The sequence below is a fragment of the Montipora capricornis genome, chromosome 9, assembly GCF_036669925.1.
Source record: "Montipora capricornis isolate CH-2021 chromosome 9, ASM3666992v2, whole genome shotgun sequence".
Taxonomy (NCBI): Eukaryota; Metazoa; Cnidaria; class Anthozoa; order Scleractinia; family Acroporidae; genus Montipora; species Montipora capricornis.
The window spans coordinates 34,412,856-34,424,477 of NC_090891.1; the positions used below are offsets into that span (position 1 = coordinate 34,412,856).

At 39.4% G+C, this 11,622-nt stretch overlaps 1 protein-coding gene across 3 annotated transcripts; it reads right to left on the reverse strand.

Moving 5' to 3' along the window:
* Positions 1 to 1,471: 1,471 nt before the first annotated feature.
* Positions 1,472 to 11,622, reverse strand: LOC138016505 (uncharacterized). 3 transcript variants are annotated; one of them, XM_068863661.1, is made up of 5 exons: positions 11,532 to 11,593; positions 11,256 to 11,323; positions 10,932 to 11,039; positions 3,556 to 3,586; positions 1,472 to 2,173 (listed from the first exon to the last, which is right to left on the reverse strand). In XM_068863661.1, the coding sequence occupies exon 5, from the start codon at positions 2,170 to 2,172 to the stop codon at positions 1,675 to 1,677; it is 498 nt and encodes a 165-aa protein (XP_068719762.1). In that variant the 5' UTR covers position 2,173; positions 3,556 to 3,586; positions 10,932 to 11,039; positions 11,256 to 11,323; positions 11,532 to 11,593; the 3' UTR covers positions 1,472 to 1,674. The 3 variants fall into 3 exon arrangements, with proteins under 3 accessions (XP_068719762.1, XP_068719761.1, XP_068719763.1); XM_068863660.1 differs by lacking the exons at positions 10,932 to 11,039; positions 11,256 to 11,323 and having other exon boundaries at positions 11,532 to 11,622; XM_068863662.1 differs by lacking the exons at positions 3,556 to 3,586; positions 10,932 to 11,039; positions 11,256 to 11,323 and having other exon boundaries at positions 11,532 to 11,616.

Here is an 11,622-nt window from a genome sequence, read left to right on the forward strand (position 1 = left end):
GCACATTCCGACTTGGTTTGGCACTGATAAACAATTCTGACATCGGACTCAATTGAGCTTCGTATTTCATCGTTTGACGCAGTTACGCCTCTGTGATTACATTTTCGTTACTCAAACTTGGAGAATGCGATTCATACAATCGAAACAAGCTTGCCATGAGGGTGCTTTAAGCCGTAGCTCTGATTACAGTTTTACTATGAAATAAACGGTGTTTGAAAAGTGAAAACTATTTCAAGCGTTTGATGAATTATTGTTCAACTACTGTGCATTTTTCACGCCAAATCTTGAAGATTCCATTCAAATCTCGGACAAAGAGGAATTCGGATGTTCATTTCAGTCTCGTGAATACTGGTCACGCATGCCATAGCTCGACTGTAAACGGTTTCAACATTTGCTTCAATATGCATTAACACTTTGTTGAACCAAATGTTCGGTGCGTTTGAACAGGTCACCCAACATTGCTGAAAGCGTGCGTAAAAAAATGTTTAAAGTTCGTTGAAAGCGTGTTGAATCAAGTTTAATCGGTTTTTTAAACTTTCATTCAACATCGATTCAACTTTTCCTTTGTTGTCGAAAATGTTTCAATGGTGTTGAAGCTGTTTGAACACTCTGTTCAACAATTGTAGAACTAACGCATGCTCACATCAGGCCGCAAAAGTCAATATGGCGTAGTGTATCTGGATGAGAGAGTTTGGTTTCTAGTTCTTAGTTCCTCGCAATCAATGTTGGAACCGTTTGAAAGTCCATTGCACAACTTTATTTTTGCGTCCAACATTTGACCAACATCCGTTCAACTTTTGTTGAACGAATGTTGGTCAATTGTTGAAACCGTATAAACGGGCCTTTACATACTTTCCCTCAAATCCAGATTATACTGCTGCTCGCTCGCTTCGCTCACTCCGCAGCAATAAATCACGTCCACGAGGCGCTTTAATGGCTTTTTGTGTAGGCGGTAACCAGAAAAAAGCAGGAAAACAAAACAAATTTCTTAGCGTTGCTTTGATGGAACATAACGACCACTTTCCATTTGAAAGGGAAACCGCCAAATGCAATGCAACTAGTATTATGTACCTCTTGTAGACAAAGGCTGCAGGTCTGTGACAGAAAAAGTGCGCATGGTTCCATTAACCGGATGTAACGCACTTTTTTCATAATAATAATAATAATAATAATAATAATAATAATAATAATAATAATAATAATAATAATACACATAACAGACTGTACACATATAATTGTACACATAACAGCTTACGCTGACGAACCAGTGGCCCTCAAATGCTGACGTTTACCTCCCATGGAAGATCTTAGACAGCAATGACCCGAACGAGATTGCTGACCAGCGGGTTTCGTTAAAACAATGGTTTGCTGGGGGTGCTCAGTTTCGCGGGCTCAGAAAACCTGGTTGTGGTCATTGTTATTTAAGGTTTTCCACCTCCAAGGGTGTAATTACGCCCATGGTCACGCACGTGGCGGAAATTAGTTTTAATGAGAAGCCAATGATACCAACTTAATACAACTGAGTTTCTTCACTTCTTCGTCATTTCCTATCAAATAAGAAATCTTAAGCAGCTGACAGGAATAAATATCAATATCAAATACATAGTTGAAATAAATATTTTTCCAAATGACTGTTTTTCAATAGTAACAGTTCTGTGCTGCCTTCAGGTGCATTTACAGTCTTTTGTTCCAACATTTCAAAGTAGCAGGTGATGCGTTATTTATTCTCTCTCTTTGCTGAACTGATGACAAATACTTGAAGCCTTTAACTTCACCCAAACAATTCTTTGCTTTGCACTTACACTGAAAACCTTGCGCCATGTCATATTCAGTTGTAGTGTAATCAAGAGTAACATCTTCTCCCTTTTTTATATCACGTAGAGCTATCACATGCCAGAACACGCCATCATTGATATCCAGGTCTGAATGTTCAACGTTGCGACACTCATAAATAAATCTTGCATTAGGCTCACAGGAATGATTGAACCTTTTCAGTGGACCCCGAGGCTCAACATGTTTATTTATGTCAACTTGCACGGTGTACATATGCGGATAATGCAAGACAGGTCCCCAGAGGTCAGTAAGGAATGAGCCTGACAAAATATCATCCATGGCTTGGCAGGACAGGAATCCCTTACTAACTTCAACAACATCTATCCTATTTGAGTGCATCCTGAGAGAAAAATAACAATAAGTCGCTATCAATTAAAGAGTGACAACAGAAAAGATTGCTTAGTTGCAAAAGTGCTCGTGAAGGAGGTTGCTGACAGAACCAAGCCCCGTGGTCTTGAAAGACTCGAGGAGAATGTGCATCTTCTGCTGTTTCTTCTGCAAATGATCAAACTTTCTATTCGTCTTGCACAAGCAAAATAAACTGTAGGCATGATCTCAAAGCACTTGCTTTAAACATGGCGAGACAATAAAAAACGGCTCATTCTCGGTGTAAAAACCTGTGGAACTCACGGATGACGCAACACAAAGGAAAACAACAGAGAAAAAAAACATCAAACAATAACCTAACCCTACCACGAGCTAACAAAACAAACAAAAAGGTTTAACATTTTTTTACAACGAGGTAAACCCTAAAAGACGAAGTCACTGCGGATAAAGAACAGAGCAAGCAGTTCTAGTTATTTTTGTCTGATTCGCTGGACTTTTTCCTGATATGATGGCCATTTAGATTTTATTGTTCTAGGAGATATATTTTGGGATGCCCAGTGAGCAAATACATGCACGTCCTCAGGATAAAATAGGTAGAAAGAGATATGCATATGTTTGAAGTGCAGGCTAAAAACGAGAGAGGGAAATGACCCTTGCACCTATCCGGACAAATTGCAGGAGTTTCAACAACTTTTGAAGTACATGTAGATGCCTGGGCCAATCAAGGTAAGCAGTGGACACTCATGTCTTTTACAAGAGTTTGAGTGAAAATCAAGGCAGAGAAGACGGACGTGAGAGGAAAACTCCTGACAACATAGATGGCGGCATACCGCCGGTGACCGGCGTCTAATGAAACCCCTTACAATTGAAGCAAGTGTCTCTCATAGACACCTGAAAAATTCAGGTGTCTTCAACGAGATTCAAACAAATGCTCTCTGCGATGCTGATGCAATGCTCTACCAACTGAGCAATAAAGCCACGCAGTTGGGAGCAGATCAGTTTAACTGTTGAGCATATGTGTTCCTGTGAGAGGACTGATGAATGAAATAAATGTATATTTGAAGAGCGGGTAGGCGAATGATACAGGTGATCCTTGCACTTATCTGGACAATTTAAGCAATTTTCTCTTACAGACAACTGAAAAATTCAGGTGGCTCCATCAGGATTCGAACCCATGACCTATGTGATGCCAGTGCAAAGCTTTACCAACTGAGCCATGAAGCCTAAGAGTTGAAAGCAGGTCTGTATGGCTTCATAGCTCAGCACCCACATCGCAGAGGGTCATGGGTTTGAATTCCGTTGTAGAAACACGAATTTTTTAGGTGTTGATAAGAAACAATAATGCTTAAATTGTCCAGATATATGTGAGGATAATTTGTCTCTTTCATAACTTACCTTTTAGTTCACTTTTCCAAACCACACGAATCTGAAATGAAGCATTTAAATATCCAATTGGTTTCAAACTTGTATCAAACCAAAAGCCAATATGCTTACAACAAAATGCTCCATGGTTATCCCATAATATATCCTGCAGAAAAACAGAATCCAAGATGGCCACCATAATAATAATAATAATACAGTCAACTCTCTCTAAACGGACACCTCTATAAGACGGTCACCTGGTGATGGTCCCGGCCGTTTCTTAGTCACTTTACTATAACCACACTCTCTATCAGACGGACACCTCCTTAAGAATGAATGAATGAAGCTTTATTTAATCTCCGGATTGATGAGGTTGATTAGACCTCTAGCAAAAAAAGTGTGCTAATAAGCCGAGAGAAATAAAGAAACGGAAATCCTAAAAATTACATGACATAGCTATATACAATAAAAGGCCCAATTACTCAAAAGAACATAGCTATTATATAGAATTAGCTAAAACTGCTTTTTTAAAGGCTGACAATGTGCTTAGGGATCTTAAGGTATCAGAAATCTTGTTCCAAGTAACAGCCGCCAAGTACTTAACTGAGTTCTTGCCATAACGAGTCGTATTAGGTTTCGGTACTTGCAGCTTGTTAACCCCTCTCAGATTTTTGATGTTGTCTCTTAACCTAAATAGGCCTCTCAGATATTCAGGTGGATATTGTTAATTGTCTTAAATACAATAATTAACAAGCTCTGGATACGTCGCTTCACAAGGCTGTAACCAATACGATCACAAAGAGTGCTAGTTTGTGAAGACTCGTCACTGTACAAGTAACGAAGAGCTCGAAGACGGACAACGGACACTTTGAAATCGTAAACGGACACTTGTGAGTGGCTGAATATGACCGCAAATTACGATTTAGGGAAGAAAAATTCTTGTACGTGACTCTTTTTAACACCAGACGCTTAATTGACAGCTCTTATCTTGTCGCCGGAATACATACAGTACAAGTTAAAATTAAATCAGTCACTGTCCCATTCAAAAAATAACTTGGAGGTGACAACCGAATTGTATTGTAATCTAAAACAGGTAGGTTTCGTTCAAGTAAATAACTTAAAACAAACCTTAAACAGACGCGTATTCACTGTGCACAGGTTCAGCATTACTATCTCAAAATTCCTGCGGCCATGTTACGTCGACTCTCTATAAGCCGGACACCTCTCTAAGACGGACAGCTGAGGCCGGTCCCGATGGTGTCCGTCTTAGAGAGAGTTAATAATAATAATAATAATAATAATAATAATAATAATAATAATAATAATAATAATAATAATAATGGGCGACACCGAACAAGTCCAACAAGTTCAAATGCAACCCTTTACTTGCCAAGGAGCATTGGTGGAAGAGGCTTAAGGTCAGTTAAACAGGAATACAAACTGACTAAGAGCAAAGCAACATTAAAGATATATGAAAACCCCGATCCAACGATAGGAATCGTCCACATGTTCGACAAGAACGCAAGTGAGCCAGGGCGTCAGTCCTTTGCTAAAGATGCTGTTACGTTTGCTCGAGAACTTGATCTTGAATTGAAACTAACGTATCCTCAGTCATCGTGCTCTAAAGTAGGAGGGGATGAAATCCCGAGGAAGCAGGTCAAAGAAGCCTTGAAGAAATCAATGGTTAACAAATTAAAGTCAGATGTAGAAGACCAAAAATGGGAGGAAAAGCTACTAGCAAGCAGGTGGAAGGATGGAGACCTAGACAAAAAGTGTTTTAAGTGGATGAACAAATGGAGAACTGCACCGACACATATGATAACTGGCGTTCAAAACATGTACCAACAGCTTTTACCCACAAAGTTGTACCTTGGGAAGAAGATCAAAACAACTAATCATCAAGATTACACTTGTCGTATGTGTGGCAAGGGCCAAGAGAGTGTCTCGCACGTGTTGGCGGGGCGCAGTGCTATCGCTCAAACCAAATACCTAGAAAGACACAACAGCGTCCCTAGAATCCTCTTCTTCGAGATTCTAACCAAATACAACCTACCACCAAGAGAGGAGTATGCGTCCAAAGCCAGTCTACGAGAACGAAGAACTCAAAGCTTTGTGGGATGTCCCTTTCTTTGCCGAGCAAGTAGAAGTCCGAGCAAATCGCATCGACGCGCAAGTCATTGATAAAGTAAAGAAAGAAGTCGTGATCGAGATGAGCTGCCCGTGGATGGAAAATCGACAGATGAAGACGGAGGAGAAAATGAGGAAGTATGGTCCCCTCAGATGGGAACTCAAGCAATATCCAGGATGTAAAGTTTCTTAGCATAACATCCTCATGGATGTACTGGGTGGTTATTCAAAGATGTGAGGAAGTCAAACAAGTGCTTGGTAGGAGACAGGTGTGACTTGGTCCTGAAGCAGATGCAGAAGGCAATGCTATCATGCACTCTGAACATTGCTAGGAACTTTAAAATTCTTGAACACTGAACAATTTCATTAGCATTTTTTTTGTTTGGGTTTTTTTTTATTTTTTTTATTTTTAGAACGATATATGAGAAAGAAGATTTAAGATTTTCAGATACACAGACCAATGGTTAGGATTTTTACATTTACATGTAGATACTTAGGATATACTATTTTAGTTATTTTGTAGGATATATAATATCGATAGAGGATTATAATTTTTTTTAGGGATTAACAGCAATTGTTTACGCTTTTTAGGCGCCCAAATTTTGTAATAGGTTTGCAAACAGATGTTTCAGTAAACTGCAAATAATAATAATAATAATAATAATGGTTTAATGTCAGCGCATCCACGTAGCGGCTCTTCATCTAATCGTTGTACTCACTGCGATACAAAGGATCTCGTTAAATATAAAATTAAAACATTAATATTCACTATTATAGAAATATATAAAAGTTATAATGCATTAAGTGCCTAGTGTATATCGTGTACAATGCATGGTTGATGAAAAGATAACCATGCAATTAAGTAATTGTACCGCGCACCGGTTGCTCAGTTAGTTGAGCACCGGGCTGTCACGCGGGAGGTCGTGAGTTCAACTCCGGCCGGACCAACACTCAGGGTCTTCAAATAACCGAGGAGAAAGGGCTGCCTTTGTAATTACATCTGCAAATGGTTAGACTCTCTAGTCTTCTCGGATAAGGACGATAAGCCGGAGGTCCCGTCTCACAACCCTTCAATGTTCATAATCCTGTGGGACGTAAAAGAACCCGCACACTTGTCGCAAAGAGTAGAGCATGTAGTTCCCGGTGTTGTGGTCTGTCTTCTGTGGTGTATCATGGTTGGGAGGGTAAAATGCTCCCAGAGGCCGGAGGTTAGAAAACTGTAACAGGTTATTACGTCTCCCTCATTAAATAAAGATAAAACAGACAAAAACAAACAAACAAACCGTTAAAGAGCTGGGCGCCTCTCCCAAGCGGAATAATTAAACGTTTAGCAGAATTTGAACGCAGGAGACGTGTAGAAAGAACCTCATTAATCTTGAGAAAAGGTGGCCTAGAATCAAAGTGTGAAGCCTTAAATACAAGTTTAAGTCAATAAAAATCTCTTCTTTCCTTCATTGGCAGCCAACCTATTCTTGACATAACGTCCAGAGACATAACTAGCGGCAGCAAATTGTACGCGATGAAGTCTCCTCAAGAGGAAATCAGGGAGCGGATAGAAAAAAGAGTCACAGTAGTCCATTTTACATAAAACTAACGATTTGACACGGTATTTTCTGAGCTTAAAATCTGTAAAGTTCTTAATTTTCCGTAAAATGCCGAGTACACTGTAACACGACTTTGAGAGCTGTTTAACACGTTTATCCCAGTGTAGATGCTCGAGATGGACCCCTAGTAGCTTGGTTAGATTAACACGCTCAAGTGGTCTATCTGATATCTGTAAGGAGGGCTTGAATTGTCCAAGTGAGTGAACTCGAGACATCTGACTGGTGCAAATGACCACAGCCTTTGTCTTAGTGGGGTTAAGCGCTAAATGAGAGTCGACTGATCAGGAGCTAAGGACATTGAGCACACGATTCAGATCTTCAGTTTGTTGGGAGAGGTCACCAGGAACCGACAGCTGGCGTAAATAGTTGTATCATCGGCATACTGATAGGTAGAAACACTAGCTGGGAGGCTACCCTGTAGGTCTGATACATTAAGGTTGAACAACATGGGTCCCAGTATTGATCCCTGGGGAACAACGAACTGGACGGTGAGGGGGCAAGATGTTTTGTCATCAATTTGAACAAAGTGTGAACGATCTGTCAAGTAGCTGGTTAGCCAGAACAAAAAAGATTTAGAAAAACCAATATACCGTAGTTTAGTAATCAAGGCCTTTTACTGGACTATGTTGAAGACCTTTGAGAAATTAGCCATAATCATGAAAATTACTTCCCCTTTCTTCATAGCAGGGATTAAATCATCACGAATTTCCAGACACAGTGTCCTTAAGGGCTGAATTCAATTCACAAAAGGTAAGGTAGTCATCTGCTTTGCAACTAGTTTTTCAAAAACTTTTGATAACGTGGGGAGAACAGACATAGGACGGAAATATTCTTCTCTTGTAGGGTAATCTATTTTTGGGATAGGGCTGATCCACGCTTTTTTCCAGATCAATGGAAAATACGATTTCCTTATGCAGTTATTTATTATTTCTGTTAATGGATCAGCAATTCTTTCAGCGACCAGCTTCACAAATTTAACCGGGATTTGGACAGGGCCTGTAGAGGAATCACTTCGTAGTGATTTTATTAGTTGTAATCATGACTGTCTGTAGTTCGAACAGAGACGAATTTGACTCAGGCCGATTTTCTACGAACTGCAGAATTCAGTTGAGGAGATGGGATCGGCCTGAGACGCAAGAGTCCGTTCTGCAGTAGAGGCAAAGAGAGCATTCAGTTTCTCTGGGTCATATGCACAGGTTGTTGGTTCGGCTTCAAAATTCGATGAATAACACGTCACACATCTTTCGGCTTATCATATCATATCATATATCTTTATTTACCCTTGGATTTTTAGAGTAGCTTGGTGTAGCTAATATCTCCGAGCATTAACCCTCCCAACCATGATACACCACAGAAGACAGACCACAACACCGGGAACTACATGCCCTACTCTTTGCGACAAGTGTGCGGGTTCTTTTACGTCCCACAGGATTATGAACATTTAAGGGTTGTGAGACGGGACCTCCGGCTTATCGTCCTTATCCGAGAAGACTACAGAGTCTAACCATTTGCAGATGTAATTACAAAGGCAGCACTTTCTCCTCAGTTATTTAAAGACCCTGAGTGTTGGTCCGGCCGGAGTTGAACTCACGACCTCCCGCGTGACAGCCCGGTGCTCAACGAACTGAGCCACCGGTGCGCGGTGGTAAAAGGTGATTGGGAAATTTTGTCTGAGCTAAATGTCGACTTGCTATTTGTGCTTTTTGTGCTGATAGTGCTCTGCAATTTTCCTCACATCCAGTTAATAATATTAACACTGCATGAACACATCACTAGTTTTGATAAAGATACGTTAAATGTGATCACCGAACTTGTCTTGATAGGTTGAGTTGGACAGGGATGGATACATGTACGAACTGAAAGCAGAGGCACAAGTAGAATTTCAAAACATTTGTGATTGAGAGGTCAATAATAATTTTCCACTTTGCTCACTCCACAGCAATAACAATTACAATATAAAAATAAAAGCAACTGATTTAAGTGAAATTCAAAATGCATATTTCTCAAACCAGACCATCATTGGAATTCAAAGCATGTCAGTCCACCTCAGTCTCCAAATCTGTAAATCATGACAGTTGTCAGACGTTTTGAACACAAAGCCTCAATCAGCAGACCAAGATAGACTACAATGCTTTGCTCCTGGTATCCCTGAATTTTTGATGAGTCAACTACATGTACTGACTGATTTAAATTAGACCAATTAATAGCTCACTGAAAGTGTAAGCTACCATAATAACTGAACAAGCATAGAAACGTACATCGATACCATGACATTGGGTCATTCGATTTTTCTTAGCTGCACCTGGATGGAGAGGTGGGAGTAGGGGTAAGGGGATTATAAATGATTGTAAAGTGCTGCTGGATACCCAGTAGAAGCAGCACAGTATATATAGTTTACGTCATAGAAAGTCAGCGTACGGGGTTTTATTCACGAGTTGTTTGTGTCAAAAACCCGAACGAGCGAGGAACGAGAATTTTCATTAAAATAGTTTTCTGAACGCAAATTAGAAACAAAAACCCACTAACAGTAGAACCAAATGCAAATTTAATTTAATTCAATAACAAAGTACGATTTGCACGAGATGCACGAGATGCATGAGTGATTGGCATGGAAACGCCATTACGCTATCGTTGATTGGTTATACTTCCACATGTGAAATAGCTGTCCACCATTCTGATTGGTTTATAAGCCTTTTCCACATGTGAAAATAAAGCGTATAGATTTGTAAAAATGAGCTTTATGGAATAAAATTCTCATGTCATGTGTAATAAAAATGTGATTATTATTATTATTATTATTATTATTATTATTATTATCATTGTTGTTGTTGTTGTTGTTATTATTAATATTACTTTGCAATAAAGTTTCGATGCAACATGCACTCTGATTTGTTACAACAGTGTGCTTTACAAGAGTACAGATGAATAGGATTTGGAAAATAAAGTTTTATGAAACAATTACTGAGCCAAATGCGTGATAAAATTTAAAAAATCTTTGTTTTAAAATAAATACTAAAGCCTTGCCTGTGATCTGTTCTAGGGATCTTCTTCCCATAAATTCCACTGTGGTTTATTCACACAACACAATGAACACAGAAGCAGGATTTTAGGGGCCAACTACATGAGCCGGGCTGGCTCGTTTAGCCGAGATCTCGGCACGTCCGAGAAAAACACCAAAAATCAAGTTTGCTATTACCCGGCTCATGTAATCGGCCCCTTACTGGACAAAAATTTGCTTTTGATAGTAACTGAAAAACTACTTGGACTCGTCTATTAGCTTGTTCAGTATCTAACCTGCTTTCAGTTTGTGAACCTTGATAGTTTGACATTTTGACAGCTTTGGTCATGTTTAACCATGTTAAAGCAATAAAACGTTTTAAACCACATTGTGAGAGTACGGATCCAAGGCTGATGCCACTCATAGGAGTAGTTATAAATAAACAAATAAATAAATAAATAAATAAATAAATAAAATTTTAGCTGAATATATGAGGAAATTAGGAAAGAAACAGATAAAGAAGCCTCGCCAATGATCTGTTCTATTGTAAAGCACTTAGGAAGCGGTTAGAGCACTTATCATCGTCATCATCACCACTGCCACTTGACACGAGCATGGCAGTTCATATGATTTCTGCACAAACAACTACCCAGAAGGTCGAGTTAGTTTTAATGCCTCACCAGCCTGTCATCTTGCTCATTGCCTAATGCCTTTAACTTCCACAGGTCTTCGCACCATTGCAAAGCACAGTCCTCCATGCCAATCTATCTAATAGACAAGTTCACGCTCTTCAGTGCATCATGGGTAATCAGGGCAACATGGAGAGAAATTCAAAGGTTTGTAAGTAAGTTCACAACGATGAAAAGTATTCATGATATGCAATTTTGGGTTTTATTTTCTAAAAAAAAAGATATGAGTTCAAAGGTGCAGCAGAACAAATTTGGAGAAAAATGGCTATTGTAGAAATTGTTTTATTAAAAAGAGTTTCTGGGGTTACCCCTAACCTTTGACTACAGTGTACGTCTCGTGTTTCCTCTACACTTCTTTCGTGCTCTATCCGCTTCCCTGCAAGCTTAATAACAGAACAGATCACAGGCGAGGATTCTTTACTGTCTTTGCTTGTCAAATAAACGATGGAACAACGTGTTGCCACTTTTTCCATACACCACAATAATTGCGAACCAAATTTATAACTATCGAAGCTTGCAAAGCCTGTGAAATCAAACACTGCCTCGAAAATTACCACAACAAACTTACCACAAGTTACTTGATTTCCTTACCTTATGAATCAAGAGATGAATATACGATTTAAACGCGTATATATTTTCGATAATATCCAAAGGAATCATCCACCGAGCTTTTTCGATGATC